The sequence below is a fragment of the Triticum aestivum genome, chromosome 2A (genome assembly GCF_018294505.1).
Source record: "Triticum aestivum cultivar Chinese Spring chromosome 2A, IWGSC CS RefSeq v2.1, whole genome shotgun sequence".
In the NCBI taxonomy this organism is placed as follows: domain Eukaryota; kingdom Viridiplantae; phylum Streptophyta; class Magnoliopsida; order Poales; family Poaceae; genus Triticum; species Triticum aestivum.
Genome location: NC_057797.1, coordinates 58,604,432 through 58,627,564, shown reverse-complemented (window position 1 = coordinate 58,627,564; position 23,133 = coordinate 58,604,432). Strand labels below are relative to the sequence as shown.

The 23,133-nt window shown below is 44.6% G+C and overlaps 1 protein-coding gene and 1 long non-coding RNA gene across 2 annotated transcripts; both read left to right on the top strand.

The window, feature by feature from the left end:
• Positions 1-308: 308 nt before the first annotated feature.
• On the top strand, positions 309-1,884 carry LOC123187444 (thioredoxin-like 1-1, chloroplastic). The gene is made up of 4 exons (XM_044599312.1): positions 309-626; positions 836-1,018; positions 1,116-1,280; positions 1,389-1,884. Exons 1-4 carry the CDS (start codon positions 429-431, stop codon positions 1,662-1,664), a joined length of 822 nt encoding a protein of 273 aa, XP_044455247.1. The 5' UTR covers positions 309-428; the 3' UTR covers positions 1,665-1,884.
• A 5,039-nt stretch (positions 1,885-6,923) lies between these two features.
• Positions 6,924-10,424, top strand: LOC123187443 (uncharacterized). Its single transcript, XR_006494008.1, has 2 exons — positions 6,924-9,852; positions 9,998-10,424. It is a non-coding gene; the product is annotated as an uncharacterized lncRNA (long non-coding RNA).
• The last annotated feature ends 12,709 nt before the right edge of the window (positions 10,425-23,133 follow it).

The window sequence follows — 23,133 nt, the reverse complement described above, 5'->3', positions numbered from 1 at the left end:
CCCACGTTGACAGACACCCTGACCTTGAACACCCTTCACACGTGGCGCTTTAACCTCCTCGTGAGGAGGCGCGGCCCTAATCTTATCCAAAACATATCCACTCCACCGCACCGGCACAAACGGCCTGCCCCAACCGCCCCCACGTCGTGGCCGCCATCCCGCCGTCCGATGCCTGATCCGACGGACGACACGAATTCACCCCACGTGAAAGCCGTTCGGGGCGAAGACGGTAAAAAAAAGCGTGTGCCTTTTTTCGCTTTTCCTCGCTTCGTTAAAAGGGGCGGCGACCTTTTCTCCCTCGCCGCATCTCCCCATCCGCCATTGCCCTTGACTCGTGCTCCCCGCCTCTCTTCTCCCCCGAGACCCCCCCCCCCCCCTCTCTCTGTGCTCGTGCTCCCTCTTCCTGCTCTTCCTTCTGCTCGGCAGCCATGGCCAGCGCGCTATGCGGCGGCGGCAGCGGCAGCGTGGCGGCGCCGTGCGGGGACTTGGGCGCCGCGGCGGCGCTCGCGGAGTCTTTGCCGATGGGCGCCGGGTACCGCGCCAAGAGCTCCTTCCCCGCCGGGAGGGTGGCGCTGGCGGACAGGCCCCTGCGCCGGGGCCTCCAAGTGGCGGCGGCTGCTGGACAGGTCGGTCCCTTCGTTCCAATCCGCGTTCTTGTTTACTGTTCGAGATTTTCGAGACGAGATCTTGAGATTTCAGTTCCATTTTATCTTTTCTGTGGGCCGAAATTTCTATTTGTTACATTTTTTAGTTTTAGTTTTGGTTTTTAGCTGGTGGGGAATACAATGCTGCGGCGCTGGACGCGGACTAAATTAGAGCTGGTTGTTGGCTGCAGATGAACGGGAACCTGACGATTGGCAAGGCCATGAGGTGGTGGGAGAAGGTGACGCACCCCAATATGAGGGAGGTCGAGTCCGCGCAAGACCTCGCCGACTCCCTGCTCAACGCCGGCGACAAGCTCGTCGTCGTCGACTTCTTCTCCCCCGGCTGCGGTGGCTGCCGCGCTCTCCACCCCAAGGTAGGAGTTCTTGGCCGAAACCCCCTGTTCCGTTCCGGCAATCTGATTCTGAAACTGCGACGTATACTCAAGCGAATTCGGTTGTTCCGATGTGCAGATTGCGCAGTTCGCTGAGCGGAATCCGGACGTGCTGTTCCTGCAAGTCAACTACGAGAAGCACAAGTCCATGTGCTACAGCCTCCATGTCCATGTCCTCCCTTTCTTCAGGTTCTACAGGGGAGCCCAGGGCAGGGTCAGCAGCTTCAGCTGCACAAATGCAACCGTAAGCCTCACTGATTATGTTTCTTCTTTTGTCCACTACAAAAATATGTTCTTCAGACACGTTTAAGATGAATGCTGACATGCTTGCTGCAATTCGTTCTGATTACAGATCAAGAAGTTCAAGGACGCCCTCGCAAAGCACTCGCCGGACAGGTGCAGCCTCGGCCCGGCGCGGGGGCTCGAGGAGGCGGAGCTCTTGGCTCTGGCGGCAAACAGGGACCTGGAATTCACCTACAACGAGAAGCCGACGCTGGTGCCGATCGCCGAGGCTATCCAGATGGAAGCTGCCTCCATTGGCGGCCCATGGATGCCATTGCCCGCGGCCGCGACGCAGCCGCTCACTCTGGGATCTGAGAATGGCTCGCTGATCCCCTCCGGAAGATAGTAACTCGAGACCAGGCCGAACCCGGCCATTTCTGTACAGATTTTCCTCTTTTGTTGTGTGTTGTATTGAGTTCGAGAGGCAGAATCGCAGGCTAAGGTTTTAGTTTTTGTAAACCTGCCGAAGCTCTATTGTGATCGTGTTGCTGCAACCAGTCGTTGCTCATCATGGTAATCCTTGCTTTAATGAACAATGGGATGATGCCTCCCCAGATCCTTCATGACCGACCATCTCCATGAATTCTAGTTACTCTCTTTTCTTTCTCTGAGATTGTTCTTTCTCTGAGATTGTCGGAGGCGGAAAAATGTGGCTACTGAGGCCTAATGACAAGGTTGTGTGATTCTCAATAGGATTGGAGTTTTGATGGCAAGATCTTCACTACCAGGATCGGATTCTGAATCAAATCGTAGAATTTTCGCTACCAGGAATGTCGAAAAGTATATTTTATGAACGAAAATCGTAGAATCAGAGGAGTTAGTTTGGATTGTGATTCTGACAACCTTGTAATGAGAACTTTGAATCTATGTGCTGGGTAAGCTTGATCCCCTTGAGAAGGGTTTCTGTTGGCAGGTCACACTCATGCGGCTCAGCATGCGTGGGCGAAGTTTGTTCGGAAGAAGATCGGCGTTGCTGAGAGGAAAGGCCCATAAAAGCTGTGATGTTCCGTTGCATCAACCGAGCATGGTGACGATAAGCATTATTGGGGGCTTTGATGGTTGATGGATAAGGAAGGCACCATCATCCTTGTCGCCTAGTTTCTACCATATCCACTGAAAATGAGCAAACGGTGTGTAGATGATGCTCATGCCCATGCGCTAACCGATAGGTCGTTAGGAAGCTACAAGAATTGGCGTTGGAATCAGGCTCACAGTTGCATAGGAAATCGGGGATATCCTAGAGTATAGACTAGAACATACGTTGGATGAGATATTATCTCAACTGGTACAAAAAGAGCGGCCAGATGAGCTTATCCGGCTTGAAGTGCAGTGTCGACTTCTGATGCTTTTGGCCAAGTTAGATCACTTGCCGTGTACAGAATTAAGAAGCATCCCTAATCTGACAACTTGGATAAGGCTGGCTTAAGTTAATCTGCAAGAGATCAAAATTCAAGTAATGGAGTTAGACACCTTTAGCAATCGGTGGCACTCATCAGGCCTACAAGCTGACAGCTCAAGCCTGCGACTCTGTACACGACATAACAACAAAAGGTGTCTAACTCTATTAGAGCAACTCTAGCAGACCCCTTATATTGCCCCGACCCACAAAATCCCGCAGCCACCCGCCACCGTCCCGCCCCGCCGCCACGCCAGCCAGTAAAACGCGTTTTCCGCCAACTGTAAACGCGTTATAAGAGGTCTACTAGAGTTGCTCTTAGGAGTAGTAGCAAGTTGTGCTTTTCGTTCTTCACAGTCGACAGGAGATGGCTTCCATGGCAACGCCGACCACCAGCCAACGCTGCTGCGAATCGGGAGAGACGATGTTGACCACCGCCTCCTGCATCCCGCCGCAATTAGTTGATATTGCCACGAGTGAGGGGCGTCGGGGCCACCAGCTGTTGATCCTCATCATGACACACCACCATTGTTGCGAGCAGGAAGGGGCAACGCGACCCACTCGCATCGTCATCGCCGGTGCTGCAACGCAGCACGAAGGCCGGAGGACGATGTTGCTTGCCTCTGGTGCTGCAACGCAGCACGCATGAGGAGGCTGGGCTGCTCGCCGTCGGTGTTGCAACACATCACACAGGAGGAGGCTGTGCCGTCAGAGCTGCAATGCAGCTTCGCCGGAGATGTCGTCGGTGCTACGTTGAAGTTTTTGCTGTGCTTGGTGTTGCTATGGAGTGGTGCTCCCGGAGCGTTGCCTGGGGCTGCAATGGAGTGCCAGCGGCGATGCATCGGTCGTCGACGGTTCTTGGCGCTGCGTTGCAGCGCTCGCCGACGGCTACGGTGCCGTGAGGTCGTACAACGCGTGTGTCATGACGGGTGTTGAATTGCTCTGGTGGAATGGAATCAGAGGAGGAAGACGTGGGGTGGAATTGTGTTGTTGCGATCGAACGGCCAGCGGCACTAGATCGGGCGGCTGGCTAGGCGGATGATTTGTAGAGAAATCATCCAATTGATTCATTGTAACCGCCTAATTGTATGTTTGATTAGAGCATAAACCGCCCCTTTCAAATATGTTATTTTTGTTTCGATCGGATGGTAGATTTTATTGACTCAAAATAAAACATCAAGTTGATACAAACACAATGAGTACACATTCGGCCTTTGCATAACAAAGATACACACATTCAAGATCAATGCACACACAAATAAACATGCAGACAAATGGCGAAGTCATACAAGATCAAAGCTATGCCTGAGCGAGAAAAAAATGATAAACCCTGGAGCGATCAAAACAACGATCAGTACATCAACGACCATATCCTCATCAACTACTACTTGACATCGCAAGGACAATCGAGCTCTTTAACAACAACACCTTCAAAAAGGAATGGACGCTCAAGCTCCGTTGTCATCAGATCCAACCACCAAAAGTCATATTTTCTAGGTTTTCATCATGAAGAACAAGTCTAAGCAAATCAAAGCAATGTCTCCAACAAGGCCACTATGCAAACACATTGTCATTGACAGCTATAACAACCTTGGGTCACACCTAGGATTTTCACCCTGGAGCTCAAGACTTGATACTCGAGAAGCACCATCAAATTAAAGTCAATCATGTGTTGTTACTATCATCTTTCCATGATCCCAGCAACTACATGTGTTGGACTAGAAATCCCACCACCGCCGCTACACAACCATACCTTCTACGTCAAGGCACCATCAACAAATTGCGTCTCACCATCGAAGGCAAACTGGTCGGAGTGAGTGCCACCAAATCCCACAGGAAGCCTTCCAGATGCATCCCGCAACCTTACCAGTACAAGCCTTCAACCGGTGTTGCCACTGTCAGATCGGAAGGAGAAATTCTCTCAAATCAAACATTTGACGGAGATAATCGCTGAACTAAATGCGACCACCAACGAGAAAGGGAGCGGGCAGCCCCAAATCACACTAGCAGCCACCACCAGGAGCACGACATGTGCCCCATCCCGCACGGACCCCGACTAGGCCGGATCCGGAACTACCACCGCCACATAGCAGCACATGATCCCCGCCCGGCATGGGAAGCAACGGAGGTTGGACCGCGCCGCGTCGGGGGATTTCAGGTAATATGGCCAAGCATTTTTTAATACACAATGAACACTTTTTAAATACCCAATGAAGATTTTTAATACACCATGAAAAGTACATACCAAACTACCAAAGATTTCATATTGCATTGTCAAATTTTTAAATACACGGTGAGCATCTTTGTAATACACACTAATTTTTAAAAAAATATCCAACAAACATTTGCCAATATATGATGAACACTTTCTGAACAGATACGATGAACATTATTGAATATACCATGAACGCTTTTGAAATACACGACGAACCATTTTTCAATACACGATGGAAAAATAATAACAAACAAGAGAAAAAACGAAAAGAGGAAAACATAAATATGAAAATTTTAGAATGAACAAAATGAAATAGAAATAAGATTGTGAAAAACAAATAGGAATGAGGAAGCGGAAAAGAAAAGAAATAAAAAGCAAATCAAGGAAAGACATAAGCGGATGAAACTGAACCATATAACCCAGTTAAAAACAGGCTTCCCGAAAAACAACATCACGGTAAAAAAAATAACGATCTTATGGTGGTGTGTGTGTAGTCGGGGTCAGGTTCACTTACAAGTTGGCACAGGATATTTTTTTGAGACAAAATTGGGACAATTTCATTTTTGAGAGAAAGTTGGGACAAGATGTGGTGGCCGGCGACCCATGCTACGGATGTATGGACAATCAGACGCAAGACTAGCTCTGGAACCCCGATATCACATTAAGTGTCTGTTAGCTCCTATTTGTCGCATTCTGCGGCAAATAGTTGTAGCGATCCATACAGGTGCCTTACCTGGGCCGGCCCATCAGCAGACCACATGAGCATCACTAAAAAGAGATGTAAAAGTAGAGCGATCGCGAGGATTCGAGCCCATGACCTCGGGTTCGAGTTGACCGCGGCATGCCACAAGACCAGACGGGTGTAACTTATGGTAGGTAGCACAAATATATAAGAACTCAAAGCCCCGTTCACATATGAAGACACGTTCGAGAAAAATCAAAACATTTCCTGAAAATGTGATTTTGTTTTTCAAATTATGAATAATTTTGAAAACAGGAACTTTTTTGAAAATGATGAACAATGTATTTTGAAAGGAACTTTTTTAAATGATATACTATTTCTTAAGTGGGAGTTTTTTTTCCAAATTCCAAAACAAAGTTGGAAATACGAGAATATTTTGACACCCCAAATTTTTTGAAAATAGGAATATTATTTGAAATTTGTGAACAATTTTTGAAACTGGGCCATATTTTGAAACTACTAAAAAATGAAACGCGAACATTTTTGAAAATTGTGAACAAAATTCTCTAAATGAGAAAATTATTAGAAAAGTTGTAAAAAAATTGAACAAAAACATTCCAAACAATTTCTGAAAAACAAGTACATATTTTGAAATCCCATTTTTTTAAAAATGCGATTTTTTGAATTTCTTATCAATTTTTTGAAAACATGACAATTTTCTAAAAATTATTGTTTTTCAAAAGCACGAACTTTTAAATAAAATTCTGAATAATTTTTGAAACATGATTTTTTAAAATAAATAAAAATAAAGTTGGAAAATAAAAAATAAACTGAAAAGGAAAAGAAAAAAGGGAAAGAAAAAGAAAAATAAAAAAGAATCTGAAAATATAAAATAGAAAAGAAACCATGAAAACCAAAAAGAAATAGTGAAACCCGTTCAACAAACCTTCTAGAAGAAGGTTCCCAAAGCTAGAAAAAACCGGTTGGGAACCTCTAGAATCAGGGCGGAGGTTCATTGAAGCAGAACCGGGCCATGGCCCATCCAGGATTTTCATAATATTTTATATACCTATGCACTCAGCCCAGTTTACCTCTTGATAAGTGACAACGGTGCCGCTGGTCATTTGTAATCGGATTGGCTATTTAATAGTCGACTGTTATTCAATTCACCAACATTCAAATCGTCGGCCGTCCGCTGTCGCGTGGAGATTCGCGCTGGGCTGTATGGTCTTCGGGCTTGTTTTTTCTGTCGGGTCCCGTTTTTTTGTCCCAGCCCGTTACCGCTCTGCGCCCCTCCTCTCTGCCTCTTCCGGTTTTTGTCCTTATTGAATTTTGGGCGTGGTTTTCCCCTTTCATTTGAGTGGCACTGTAGCGATAAGGGAGAGAGGAGATAGGGAGGAAGAGGGAGGAACGGGCGCTCGGGCGACGGAGGCGATTCCTTTCTGTTCATGTCGATTCCCAGACCCCCCCCCACCTGTGGAGCTTGATTTCTTTCTCATTTCTCTTCGATTTATCGCCTCCTGCGGTTGGTTGGTCTCTCAATTTCTCTCTCGAGCGCGTGATTTTGTTCATTTCTCAGTGTGTAGCTTCCATATCTAGGGGTCAGTTGCTGATGTGATTTTGATAGGGTTCGTGGTAGGTGTGTGTTGTGATCCGGGGCCGTGTTGTTGTAGATTCATGGTAGGTGCTTGTAGTTTTAGTGGTTCGTTCTGGTTCGCGTCGTCCCGCTGTCGTTCATCATCTGCTTCGTGTTGTCCGCCATTTTGTTCCTCGTCTACTCGTGGTAGGTTCAACGTGTTCAGTTTTTGTGATTCAGATAGATGTATGGATCAGTTATAGGGTTTTGAGATGGGAGTTTTTGTGGTTTTGGGTTTGTGATTTGCATTGGTAGGTGGTTTGTTTGTTCACTGGTAGATGGGTGTTGCCTCCTCTGGCTGTGTTGGTTTCTAGGGTTCCTCCTGTGCCCGCTGTTGCAGGTCCCTTTTATCATGTGAGTGGATAAATCGCTCTTAGTGTTGGTTTAGATGTACTTAGGTTCCTTCTTCTTAATGCCATGGTAATTGTGTGTGTGTGATGCAGGTTTGTATCTTTTCCTTTGTGCCGTTGATGTGTATTTTTGCCTGAGTCTTACTGTGTAATCCACATAGTTTTAGTGTGCAAATTGCAAATCTAGTTTCTGTTTATTCCAGTAGATCATCCCAGTAGTAGTCTGATGCCATTGAAATGTTTCTGTTTATGCTAATTGTCATGCATCTTATTTTCCACGAACTATAGTGGAATTTAACTGTGATTTACACTATAATATAGGACATGATTCCATTGTAATATGCCTAATATTTGCACTGTAATTTACCAACTGTAGTATACCTCATAATTACAGTGTAATTTCTATGCTTCATCACTGTATCTACCCCAGATTTACACTGCAATTTATATGCTTCAAAACTGTATATTACAGTGTAATTTCTATGCTTCATCACTGAATTGCTGTAGGGCTTACACTGTAATATACCGCAGATTTACACTGTAATTTGTATGCTTCAGCACTGTAAATGTTGTATGATTTACACAGTAATTTTTGGACTGAGTATAGTGGATTTTACCTCTGAATTGATGTAGGGCTTATACTGTAATATACTGCAGATTTACACTGTAATTTGTATGCTTCAGTACTGTAAATTTGTAGGTCTTACACAGTATATGTCAGATGATTGACCTCTCATTTTTTACAGTGATTTCCATGCTTTTAGCTCTGTACTTCATGTAGTTTCTTGCATTTATTTCTTTTTTTCATGTGCAAGTGTGTCTCTGTGGCAGTAGTATTGAGCGAGGTCCTGTTTTTCACTCTGTAATTACTAGTATTTTTACTGTATATTTTTGCCTCAGACTTATTGTGTAATCTTCAGACTTACTATGCAAATTACATGGTAGTTTCTGTGTAAGTCAGCCCATAGTTTCAGTGTTTCTTCACATAATTACTAGTATTTACTGTGTATGTTTGCCCCATTTTTACTGTGTAATTCATCATGTAGTTACATTGTAATTTACTATAGAATTATTGTGTAATTCATCATGCAGCTCCAGTGTAATTCAATGTAGAATTACTTTGTAATTCATGCTGTATTTTACTATGTAATTCATTATGCAGTTTCAGTGTAATTCATGCCGTAGTTTTACTGTGTAATTCAAAGCAGAATTACTGTTTTGTAGCTTCAGTGTAATTCACCCTAGAATTAAATTGTATTTTTGCCCAATAACCACTGTGTAATTCATCATATAGTTCAGTGTATCTTGTCCTTAGTTTTCAGTGTAATTTACACAATTTACTGATTCCAGTGTAATTTCCCCTAGAATTACGATGGTTTACATTGTAGCTACAATGTATATTCCCAGATTTTTGCAATGTATTTACATTGATTCAGTTATGTAATCTGTCATGCTAATTTTCACTGTACCCCTAGTCTTTATTCTGAATTTTTACAGTGTACCCCTAGTTTTACCGTGTTGCTTATTATATGTATTTTACAGTGTAATCTTTGCCCTAATTTACAGTGTAATATTCATGCTTTTAGCATTGTGATTTATAGGTTCAGTTTAATGGGTAAGCTTAACAGTGTGAGTAACAGTACAATTTGCAGTAGTATTTTAACAGTGTAAATACAGTAGGTTTGTTCCAGTCTAAGTTTTGATGCATTTTAACATTCATACACTGAAATTTCTATGGCATTTTCCACTGAAATTTCCATGCAATTTTCACTGTAATTTCTGCAATTTCCACTGTAATTTCTATGCAATTTGCACTGGGAATTACTATGTAATTACTAGGGGATTTTTGCACTGTAATTCTTGGTCTGTTTAGTCAGTTTTTAGTGTAATTACTAGGGGATTTTCCACTGTAATTCTTGGTGTGCTACTGTTCTTTCTAGACTCAATCAGGCACTACGTGTTCTTGCAGTGTAAATTATAAAATTATCCAAGTTCTGCCTACTGCTAGTGATGAATTATTTCCAGAGTATCTAGTTTTTGTCTACTGATTGTTTCTTAACCTGTATCTAGTTTCTGCGACACATTTTGTTTTTGCAGATTTCCTTTTAAGAGAGGTGAAGGGGCTGAAGAATTGAAGTGCTAGGGGGTAGCAGTAGTTTTTTTGTTCCTGACTTGTTGATTTTTCTGGGATTTCCCCAATTGCCTAAGCGGGTGAAGAATTGAAGATGTTGTTGTTCCTTCTTGCTCGTCTCCAGGTAAACCTTCACCTTCCTCTCCAGGTTCACCCCTGTCTCTCATGGCTGCCTGCCTTATCTGATTTTGATCTGCTCTTTGTTCTTCTCCCCTCCTTCTTCCATGGCCGTAGGCCTGATTTGTTTCTTTTTTTGTGATGTGTTTTAGGTGAGATCTCTGCTGCTGTTATGTAGGAGGGGTTGGAGAGTTCCCAAAAGGGGCCTGCGTTTCCCGTAGCAAGTTGATGGCCAACTGTTTGCTGTGGTCCAGCGAGGCTGCCGTGCAGCGAGGTTTGGTGGTGGTGTCGGTTTAGTTGAAACCGGGCCAGGGTTTTGCCCGACCCGCTTAACCCGAAATAAGAAAACCAACAACGACCCGTGGGGTGGGGGGTTTGGGACAAACATGTGTCATCTGTTCATTGGTTGGGGAATTTGAATGTTGTTGAATTGAAAAACAGTCAAATGTCAAATAGACAGTCCCGCTTTGTAATTACTTCGGAGTAGTGCGTTTTTGTTGTCCAGGTTGAACTGAGCACGGTTAATGCATTTTATTACATATTTATATGTAGAAATAGATGATAAAGAGCTATTTTCCTTGCGAATTAGTACATAATGCTTAATATTTTTTTTGAGTTGTAATTCTTAATAGTTTCGTTAACTGTGTTTTAGTATATGAAGATCATTGGAACAATGTTGCGTAATAATGTACTCCCTCTGTTCTTAAATATAAGTCTTTTTAGACATTTCAAAAGGACTATAACATACGAATGTATATAGACATATTTTAGACTGTAGATTCATTCATTTTACTCCGTATGTAATCATTTGTTGAAATATCTAAAAAAGACTTATACTCCCTCCGTCCGACAATACTTGTCATCAAAATGGATAAAAAGAGATGTATCTAAAACTAAAATACGTCTAGATACATTCCTTTTTATCTATTTTGATGACAAGTATTTCTGGACGGAGAGAGTATTTGGGAATGGAGGGAGTAGAATATGATTATTTTGCTAGTAATTTGTCCGTTGACATATTGATTGAAAATTCAATAATAACAAAAGGTACAATCGTGAATGATGTCTAAATTTTTTGTGCTCTTTTTTAATTTGGCCCGGCCCGACCTTTCTTTCAAGCTTTGCCACTGTCTACAAGGTTCCCAAAACCTGAAACGCTGAAACAGGTAAATGGGCCGGCCAGGTCAGCGTTTGATCGCTAGCTGTGTGCGAAAAGTGGACAGTTGGATTCAGAATTCGCCAAATAGGACATTCCGTCACCCAGAGCCTGAGAGCCAGCAGACGCGATCTTTTTGGGTGCGACTATGTCTCACTTGAAGCGAGACAAATCGTTCAGTCCCATGAAGCGACGTAGCAATAGGCCACGCCAGTAGCACATATTTTGTTCCTTGATTTCGTTTGTCTTGCTATTTTTCTCTTTTATTTGTATTTTTAATATATTTTCAAAAAATTAAGATAATCCCCCAAAAAAGTAAATTTGAGAAAATGTTTGTGCAGTGTTACGAAAATGTTAGCGCAACTTTTAAAAAATGTTGATAGCATTTGGAAAAAATGTTTCAAGACACATTTGAAAATTAAATTAACACATATTCAAACAACAATATTCTAAAATATGTGTTTGAAAAAATAGTAACCATGCATTTGAAAAATATTAAATGTGTATAAAAACTATATCTGATTTATCTGAAATTTTTCAATGTGTATGAAAAAAAGTAGACATCAAACATAGGAGTATGTATGAAAAACTATTAACCATGTATTTACAAAATTTTAAACTTGTATAAAAATATTCTTCATGTGTAAACATAATAATAATATGCATCTAAAAAGTAGAAATCAAAACACATATATGAAAATAACATATTAATCACGTTGTTAAAAATGTGAAACATGTATAAACTAGTATTCCTGATGTATACAGAAAATGGAGAATCATTTATGCATTAATGTAGGTTAAAAAATATGTACACGGGAAATATGCTGACACATACAAAAAAGGAAAATTGTTTATGCAAAATAGTAGAGTAAAAAAAATATACACATTTTTTACTGATTTATACAAAAAGGTACAAAATGAATACAAAAACGCTGTAGACAAAAAAATATGATGTAAAAGTGTTAATCATGTATTTTAAAAATATTAAACATGATTATAAAAAAATTCTTGATGTATAAAAAAAATGTTCAGAATCTGTATTACGAACTTAATATTAAACTATTTGCTTGAAAAAAATGTTCAACGTGTACATAAAAATGCTTTATGAACGAGAAAGTCGTGTCATCCATTCGAACAAAATGTGTGAGACGTGTATCAAAATATATTTCTGTTCTATTCGAAAAGAGAGAGAAAACAACTGATGAAAACTGAAAAAAGAAAACCAAAGAAAACCGAAAATACCAAAGAAAACAATGCAAAAGTATGAGAAACAGTGAAAACCCCAAAACAAGAAAAAGATAAAAATAATGAGAAACAAGAAAGGGACTAAGAAAATCAAGACATGTAAAGAAAACTGAGAATAAAAGAATAAACTAAGAAAGAAAACAAAAAACAGTGAAAACCAAGAAATAAAGAAAAAAGAAAAGTAAAAGGAAAATCCAATAAAATCTGAAAATGAAACGAAGAGAATGATGGAAAAACCAAGATACAAATAGAACTGAAGAAAATCGACGAAGAAAAAAACTATGAAGAAAGACCCAAACAAATTAGAGCGAACACAGCGAGTGCCCAAACGATGTGCAAAAATGGACCAGCCCAATTCTATATACCTAATGATACAGAGGCTATGGCTTCTTGTAGTGCGTCACGAAAATTGCTCCCAAAAATTGAAAATATTACCTACCAACACCACGTATAAATGATAAAAAATGTCACTCAGAGGATACCCTGTCTCCTCCGGCCCATGCAGCAGTGACTCCTATACCACGCTCGGCGCTGGGAGAAGGTGCAGCGCGCCCGTTTGAGGCCGCCCATGTCTGCGTGGCCAGCTTTTCAAATTTAGTATCTATTTTTTCTTTTCTTTCCCGTTTCGTTCGTTTTTTCTACCTTGAATAAGTTGGGACTTTTTTGATTTTTTTAAATGCGAGTTTTAAAATAAAAAATTAGTTAATCATAAAGTGTTTGTGGATTCAAATAATCTCGTCATTTTATGAAATTATGTTTACTTATTCAATAAAGGTTAGACATTAGAAAAAATGTGCAGGACATAAAAAAAATTCATGATATTTCAAGAAGTTTGTGTCGTAGAAAATGTTAATGAAATTGAACAAAATTTCGGCAATTCAAAAAATGTTCATGAATGGAAAAATATCCTAAAAATTCAAAAACTGCTCATGACTTACCAAATATTTTATTAATTCATAAAATGTGCGCTGTTTGAAAAATTATCATGCATTTCAAAAATATTCGTTAAATCAAAAAAATATTCATGAATTTCTAAAATTGTTCAACCAATTTTTAAAGCAATGTTCGTCCATTCTTGGAATGTTTGCCGATTCAAGAAAAAATGTTAAAACATGTTCTGAGTTTTTAAAAAATGTTTGCAAATATTATAAAATATTCATGAATTCAAAAGTGCGGGCAAATCAGAGAGCTTTTATTCAACAAAGGATTTGTCCCGGCAGTCAACGAGAAGGCTGCTTACCAAGAAACTAGGAGTCTCGTCAAGCCAACAGTCGGTCACATTCAAAGTGCATGCACGTTTTGCACAGAGATGCGCCGGCAAGTTTGCTGACCTGATTACATGCTGAATCTCAAAAACTGGAAAATCAAAAACTAGCTCTCCTATTTCATCTAAGATAGGAGCCACAATCGAACGTGAATTGTGGCGAGTGTTACAGAGTTGCAGCAACTCCTAGCAATCGGTCTTCATTATCACATGCAAGAGGCCTCGAAGTTTTGCAAATAGAACTCCTTCCCGCATCGATATAGCTTCCATTAATAATGGATCTGAGATCTCACCGAACGGCTTGCACCATGCTCCCAACAGCGCGGACGCGGACCGGGCTATGCCACCCGCCCGTCCTCTACCTTCCACGACATTAAGTGCACCATCCGTCATGATCTTCACCATACCTGACTCGGGCGGCCGCCAGCCATGTCCTGGTAACAGAATGGGAGCGGTCCGAGGCAGTTCCAGCAGTGCAAGAGCCTCCCTCGTCGCCCTAATGGCGACTGTTGGGTCCCTTCCCTCTTCACCATGTTTGATCCGATTTCGAGAATGCCAAATCGTCCACATGATGGTGATAACCTTTAATCGATCTTCGTCTTTGACTCGGTCTGCACATAGGATGTCTCTGGCCCAAGAACGTGGGTGTAAGCGAGGAAGCCGAAGACCGAACCACGCACAAACTTCATCCCAGAAGCGGCGTGCATGCGAGCATTGAATTAGGGCATGCATAAGATCCTCCTTAGCTAGACATACCTTGCAAGTGTCTAGAACTGCAATATGACGGTATTTGAGAGTGCATTCATCTGGTAGAATCCCTCATAGTACCCTTCACCAGAACACCCGTACCTTTGGGATCACTTTGAGTTTCCACAGAGCAGACCACATCTGTTTGTCATCTCTTGAAGCACCGGTAGCCGCCCTTCCCCTAGAGTATTGCGCTCGTTCTGAGTCACTAGAGCACGGTACGCCGACTTAACAGTGTAGTTGCATGATCTTTCAAAGGCCCAAGCATAGAAATCCTCACCTGCGCCCCTCCTGATTGGGATGTTTAGAATGGCGTCAGCATCAGGGGCAATGAAGGTGGTTCGAATCAACTCCTGCCTCCATGACCAGTTCTCGGGATCTATAAGATCCGAGACTGTCCGAACAATGGTGTTTGGTGGCTTCAGCAGCGCTGTCATCGAGATGGTCCCGGGAATCCATTTATCAGCCCACACATCGATGGAGTTCCCGTCTCCTACTCTCTTAATGAGCCCCGCACGCAAAGCTTCCCTTCCTGCAATGATAGCTCGCCATGTAGCGGATGCCGACTTAGGCACCTTGGCATGCATAAAATCTGTATCGGGGAAGTAGCGACCCTTAAGAACCCTTGCACACATAGAATTAGGGTTAATCATAAACTGCCATCCGTGCTTCCCGAGCAGCGCAAGATTAAACTGATGAGGGTCCCGAAAACCCATTCCTCCTTTGCACTTTGGTGTCGCCAGAGTATCCCAGGAAACCCAATGCAATGCATTCTTGTAAATAGAGCTGCTCCAAAACTATTTCGCCATTGGCGAAGTCAGACTCTTGCATACCTTTTTTGATAGTAAGAATGTGCTCATCGAATATGTGGGAATAGCCTGAACCACTGATTTCAACAAAGTTTCACGACCTGCGCATGCAAGTAATTTTTTAGACCATCCCTATATCCTCCCACGAGCTCTCTCCCCAATATGATCGAAGGCCCCGCTCGTGATGTGACCGACCGCCGTGGGCAGTCCCAGGTAGCGCTCACTGAACGCCTCAATGTCGATGTTGAGGACACCTTTCAATTGATGCTTGAGCTGGGCCGGTGTATTAGAACTGAAGTAGATGGCACTCTTAGCGCGATTAACACACCGTCCCGATGCTTCACCATAAATTCTAAAAATATCATTAAGTCTCTCGACACTCTGGGTGTTTGCACTGATGAAGATCAAGCTGTCATCTACGAATAGCAAGTGTGTCACCCAAGGTGACCTATAGCTGACTCTTATTCCTCTGTTAATGTACCCGACATTGTAATACTTCAACAAAGAAGACAGGCCCTCCGCACATAGCAAAAAAAGGAACGGCGACGCCGGGTCACCTTGCCTCAATCCTCGCGAGGGAGTGAAAAAGGGCAGTAGCTCTCCGTTAACACGAATAGAGAACCATACTGAAGATACGCATTTCACAATTAATCGAATAAAGACAATGTTGAAACCCAGCTTTGTCAGAATAGCCTCAAGAAAGTGCCACTCGACTCGGTCGTAAGCTTTCATCATGTCTAGTTTAATTGCACAAGCATAGTTTTTTCCTTTCTTCTGCCTCCTCATTGTGTGCACACTTTCATATGCCACTAAGACATTATCAGTTATCAGACGTCTAGGAACAAAAGTGCTTTGCTCTTCACTGATGATCTCGTCCATGAATGCCCTCATTCGGCTAGTCACACATTTTGAAGCAATCTTGTACAGAACCGAAAACAGTGCAATAGGTCTATATTGTGAGATAGACTGAGGGTGTCGTACCTTGGGAATCAAAGTAATGGAGGTATCATTCAAGCCCACTGGTAGTTCTCCTCCATTCAAAAAGTCTAGAACCGCCGCGGTTACAGCATCACCCAATAAACTCCAATGACGCTGATAAAACCCCGCAGTAAAACCATCCACCCCAGTGCTTTGGAGGAAGCCATTTGGAACACCGTTGTCCTGACCTCCACCGTAGTAAAGGGTTTTGTAAGTTCCATGTTCATGTCATCCGTGACCTTAACTGGCACATGGTTAAGAAGCTCGGTTGCATCCAAGAATCCCTAGGACTCGTACATATTTTGATAGAATGCCTGAACCTCGCTCTTATCTTCCTCTTTGAAAGTTCGTGGATGTCGCCTAGGAGGGGGGTGAATATGCGTTTAAAAATAATTATGGTTTAGGCTTGAACAAATGTCGAATAAACCTAGCAGTTAATTTGTCCGGCACAAAACCTAAAACAACTAGGCTCACCTATGTGCACCAACAACTTATGCTAAGCAAGATAAGCAACTATGTGACAACAAGATATATGACAAGAAACAATATGGCTATCACAAATTAAAGTGCATAAGTAAAGGGCTCGGGTAAGAGATAACCGAGGCACGCGGAGACGACGATGTATCCCGAAGTTCACACCCTTGCGGATGCTAATCTCCGTTTGGAGAGGTGTGAAGGCACAATGCTCCCCAAGAAGCCACTAGGGCCACCGTAATCTCCTCACGCCCTCGCACAATGCAAGATGCCGTGATTCCACTAAGGGACCCTTGAGGGCGGTAACCGAACTCGTAAAATGGCAACCCTTGGGGGCGGTCACCGAACACATACACTTTGGCAACCCTTGGGGGCGGTCACCGGTACCCGTCAAATTGCTCGGGGCGATCTCCACAACCTAATTGGAGACCCCGACGCTTGCCCGGAGCTTTACACCACAATGATTGAGCTCCGAACACCACCAACCATCTAGGGCGCCCAAGCACCCAAGAGGAACAAGCTCAAGGGTACCAAGCACCCAAGAGTAATAAGCTTCTCAACTTGTAACTTCCACGTATCACCGTGGAGAACTCAAACCGATGCACCAAATGCAATGGCAAGGGCACACAGAGTGCCCAAGTCCTTCTATCTCAAATCCCACCGGAGCAACTAATGCTAGGGAGGAAAATGAGAGGAAGAACAAGAAGGAGAACACCAAGAACTCCAAGATCTAGATCCAAGGGGTTCCCCTCACATAGAGGAGAAAGTGATTGGTGGAAATGTGGATCTAGATCTCCTCTCTCTTTTCCCTAAAAAACTAGCAAGAATCCATGGAGGGATTGAGAGTTAGCAAGCTCGAAGAAGGTCAACAATGGGGGAAGAACACGAGCTCCAAGGATAAGGTTCATTGGGGAAGAAGACCCCCTTTTATAGGAGGGAAAAAATCCAACTGTTATGTGCTCAGCCCACACACGAGCGGTACTACCGCTTGGGCGGAAGAAGCAGGGAAAGGAGCAACAAAACATGAACCTTGGGGCGGTAGTACCGCATATAAGCGGTACTACCGCTCACCCCAGCGGTACTACCGCTGGAGGAGCAGAACACGGGACCAAAAGAGGCAGGGCAGAGTACAGCGGCAGTAATGCAGTAGCGGTACTACCGCCCGACCGGAGCGGTACTACCGCTTATAGGCGGTAGGCGGAACTACCGTGCCTTACTGCCGTGCAACTACTGCTAAACCCGACACGAAAAGGTAGGACCCAAAATCGAGGCGGTAGTAGAGCGGTACTACCGCTTGATGCTACAAGCGGTACTACCGCTGCCCATCGCGGTACTACCGCAGGGAGAAAACAAGAACTGCCATAACTTCTTCATAAGAGCTCCAGTTGAGCAAACTCAAGCTTGTTGGTTATAGTAAGAAGAGGTAGGGGAGGTATGCCTAACAAATAGAGGAGTGAAACCTCCAACCGAGAAGAACCGGAAAAACCTCCAACATCGAAAACATCATAGAAGATGCATGTGAACTCCGTTTTTGATGATCTCGAGCTTGTCATCAAGATGACCATAAGCTCTAAGACTCACAAAGAGAACCAAACAAGAACCAAGAAAGATTATGCAAGGATGCAATGGTTTGAGCTCTCTATGAACGATACGATCAAGCTACTCATCGAGAGCCCCCCTTGATAGTACGACAATCGATCCTATAACCCGGTCTCCCAACCACCACTATGAGACCGGTAAAGTAGAAAACCTATCAAGGGCAAACCTTTGTCTTGCACATAGTACACTTGAGCTAGATGATGACGATCTTGACTTCCTCAAGTTGGACCACCTTTCTTGATTGTGTTGGCTCGATGAAGACTAGTTGATTGCTCCCCCATACTCCAGTATGGGTGAGCCACTCTTCGGCACATCTTCATAAATCCATTATTACCATAATGGACGGCAAGCTTCAAGAATTTGATCTCTTCGTGATGCTCCACTTGAACTTGCACATCACAACCTAACCCCACAAAGAACTCTCTTGAGAACCATGGGTTAGCAAACAAAGTGTAATGGACAATGCTTACCATACCATGGGATCACTTGATCCCTCAGTACATCTTGTATGCTTTGTGTGTTGATCAACTTGATTCATTCTTGACTTAATCTTGATCAACCTTGAATCTTTCCAATTCTCTTCATTTGGATGATGTCTTGAAGGTAGACATGAATGATCACACAATCTTCTTCTTTAAGACATGCTTGCAATAAGCTCAACACTCACAAGACCAATCTTTGGATAATTCCTTGAATAGCACCTTGGTCAACATGAACTCTCATTGAAACCAACACATGTACTCCAAGAAAAGCCTATGGACAAAACCTTCAAATATAACTCAAGGCAACCGTTAGTCCATAGAGATTGTCATCAATTACCAAAACCAAACATGGGGGCACCGCATGTTCTTTCACTCTTCAGTGGCACAAACCGAACCATTGGATCGGCATAGACCCTGAATTATTAATACGCTTCTGCTGCGCCGCCTGTGCTTGAAATATGCTGTGTTAAGGTCTCCTTCTCTGAGCCAGGGGACGCGGGACCATTGTCGTAGCCAAATCTCCTCCTGCTGGAGAGCCTCACGCAACTAGCGAACCACTGCTCTCTCTTCGTCAGTTGGTCCTCGGCCCACCGATCGACACCTTAAGTTGTCAAGCCTTTTCTGCAGTTGTCTAACCCGCTGCGTTAAGCAGCCAAATTCTCAGGCCCCTCAAGGTTTTAGCATAGCTGAGGGAGTCCTAGATTAGGGGGTCTCCGGACAGCCAGACTATATCCTTTGGCCGGACTGTTGGACTATGAAGATATGAGATTGAAGACTTTGTCCCGTGTCCGGATGGGACTCTACTTGGCGTGGAAGGCAAGCTAGGAAATACGGATATGCATATCTCCTCCTTTGTAACCGACCTTGTGTAACCCTAGCCTCCTCCGGTGTCTATATAAACCGGAGGGTTTTAGTCCATAGGACAACATACAATCATACCATAGGCTAGCTTCTAGGGTTTAGCCTCTCCGATCTCGTGGTAGATCAACTCTTGTACTACTCATATTATCAAGAATAATCAAGCAAGACGTAGGGTTTTACCTCCATCAAGAGGGCCCGAACCTGGGTAAAACATCATGTCCCCTGCCTCCTGTTACCATCCGCCTTAGACGCACAGTTCGGGACCCCCTACCTGAGATCCGCCAGTTTTGACACTGACATTGGTGCTTTCATTGAGAATTCCTCTGTGTCGTCACCGTTAGGCTTGATGTCTCCTTCGATCATGGATAGCGATGCAGTCCAGGGTGAAACTTTTCTCCCCGGACAGATCTTTGTATTCGGCGGCTTCGCACTGCGGGCCAACTCACTTGGCCAACTGGAGCAGATCGAGAGTTACGCCCCTGGCCACCACGTCAGGTTTGGAAGCTTAAACTACACGGCCGACATCCGCGGAGACTTGATCTTCGACGGATTCGAGCCCCTGCCGAGTGCGCCGCACGGTCACGGTGAGCATGATTTAGCTCTACCATCGGACAGTGTTCATGAGACCGCACCGGCAACCACTCCGACCCCCAATTCAGAGCCAATTGCACCATCCATGGACGGGTGGACAGACCCCGCCGCGGAGGCCGTATTCTCAGCGGCGATCGAGCCGAGGATCGACCTTACCCTTCATGGGAGCCGTGATGCCGAACTACCGGATTCTTCCCCGGCCACGGACTCCGAACCGCCTATGCCCGTGCCTATCGAATCCGACTAGGCACCGATCATGGAGTTTACCTCCATGGATATCTTTCAGCACTCGCCCTTCGGCAACATACTGAACTCATTAAGGTCTCTCTCCTTGTCAGGAGAGTCCTGGCCGAACTATGTCCGGCAGGATTGAGATGTGGATGACGAAGAAATTCGCCGCCCACCCACCACCCACTTAGTAGCCACTGTCGACGATTTGACCGACATGCTCGACTTTGACTCCGAAGACATCGACGGTATGGACAACGATGCAGGAGACGAACAGGAACCATTGCCCATAGGGCATTGGACGCCTACTTCATCATATGACATATACATTGCGGACACACCCAAAGAAAACAACGTCGAGGAACGGAAGGACGCAGCGAAGGGTTGTTCCCTCGAGAAACAGTCAAAGCGGCAGCGTAAGCGCCGCACCAAATCCCGCCTCGGCAGAAACAACGATCATATAGACCCAACGATAGAGCAGGGCGAACCATCGCCCGACCACGATAACACGGAGAATCAAACCGAACAACCCGACTCCGTCGAAGATAACAGTCCGGACGACATCACACCGGACAGGCGCCCGGAGCAACAGAATTCCCATCAAAGGCTTGTTGCCACTGCGAGGAGTCTGAAAAAACAGAAGCAAAGGCTCAAGGCTGCACAAGACACACTCAGAATCAGATGGAGTGAAGTACTCAACACTGCAGCGAAGTACGGCGGTAATCGCCACACCAAGAGCTACCCGAAGCGAAAGTTGCTACCTGAATTCGATGAGGAGGCCTTAGATCCCCCGCAATTAAAAAACAAAACGGCCATCCGGTCGGATAGACGACCTCATGGCCAACATAGAGCGGCAAACGCCGCCGCACATAAGCCAGTACGCGATCCACGCGAGGGCTCGCATCAAAAGGACGGCGCAACCAGATCCATCTACGGGCCACGCAAGCGCGCTCCAGCATGCAATGCAACAGAGCAAACATCCAAACACCACGGTACACCCAAATACAGGGGTGCCGCACACCCCCTATGTTTCACCGATGAGGTGCTGGACCATGAATTTCCAGAGGGATTCAAACCCATAAACATAGAGGCGTACGACGGAACGACAGACCCTGGGGTCTGGATTGAGGACTACATCCTCCATATCCACATGGCTCGAGGGGACGATCTCCACGCCATCAAGTACTTACCCCTCAAGCTCAAAGGGCCAGCTCGGCACTGGCTTCAAAGCCTCCCCGAAAACTCCATTGGAAGCTGGGAAGAGCTCGAAGACGCCTTTCGGGCAAATTTTCAAGGGACCTATGTCCGACCACCGGATACAGACGATTTAAGTCATATAACTCAACAGCCCGGAGAGTCAGCCCGAAAGCTTTGGAACAGGTTCCTCACTAAAAAGAACCAAATAGTCGACTGTTCGGACGCCGAAGCCTTAGCAGCTTTCAAACACAACGTTCGAGATGAATGACTCGCCAGACACCTCGGCCAAGAAAAGCCGAGAACAATGGCAGCTCTAACAAGCCCCATGACCCGCTTTTGCGCGGGCGAGGACATCTGGTTAGCCTGATGCAGCACCAGTGACCCAAGTACATCCGAAGTCAGGGACGGAAATGGGAAGTCACGACGCAGCAAAAACAAGCGCCGGAATAAAGAAGACAGCCCGAAGAGCATGGTGGTAAACGCCGAATTCAGAAGCTCTCGGCTAGGTCAGCAAAAGCTGCCCTCCAAAGGCAATAGAGACGAATTGTCCAGCCTAAACAAAATTCTGGACCAAATATGTCAGATCCATAGCACCCCCGATAAACCTGCAAATCATACCCATAGAGAATGTTGGGTCTTCAAGCAGTCCGGCAAGCTCAACGCCGAACATAAGGGGCAGGATACACCAAGCGAAGACAAGGACGAGCCTCGCAGGCAAAGCACTGGGGAATAGAAGAAATTCCCACCAGAAGTCAAAACAGTCAACGTGTTACACGTGATAAAGGGGAGAAACAAAGCGACACTCCTAGAGAAACATGCCCCAGGGCCTATCACCGCGGAGTTCTGCCACTGGTCGTCCCAACCGATCACCTTTGACCATCGGGATTACTCGGCAAGTATCCGGCGTGCAGGATGGGCTGCCTTGGTATTAGACCCAATAATTGACCGATACCACTTCACAAGAGTCCTGATGGACGGCGGCAGCAGTTTAAACCTGATATATCAGGACACAGTCCGCAACATGGGGATAGACCCAGCAAAAATTAGCCATAGCAATGCTACCTTTAAAGGAGTAACGCCACGCCCAGAAGCCCATTGCATGGGCTCCCTGCTACTAGAGTTATATTCAGCTTTCCCGATAACTTTCGCAGCGAAAATTTAACATTCCACATCGCTCCGTTCCAAAGTGGTTATCAAGCACTACTCGTACGCGAAGTTTTCACTCGCTTTAACGCAATACCGCATTACTCTTTCGCGTGCAGGGAGCGCTCAATATTTGATGGCTATACCCCTATTACAATACAAGGGGCTCAAAGTGTGGAAAAAAGTGGCAATTAGGCTCAACTTTACTCATCTTGAACTGTACATGGTTTATTTAGTATAACCTACCTTTTTGCACGACAACTTTTCAACTACGTTCCTCTCTTTTACAGATGACCATCGTGCTACACCCGTCCAGAATACGACACAACGGAGACACAGGCGCAGACGTGCAGCAGGGACCCGTTCCAAGGATTCCTTTTAGATTAAGACCCTGCATAAACCTTTTTTACTGTCTCTTGTTGATACACATCCCCCGGATTCTCAGTACAATTGAGAAGGTTGCTGACGTATTGACATGTGGCCACGTCAGAATATTGCACGTACCTGGACACCA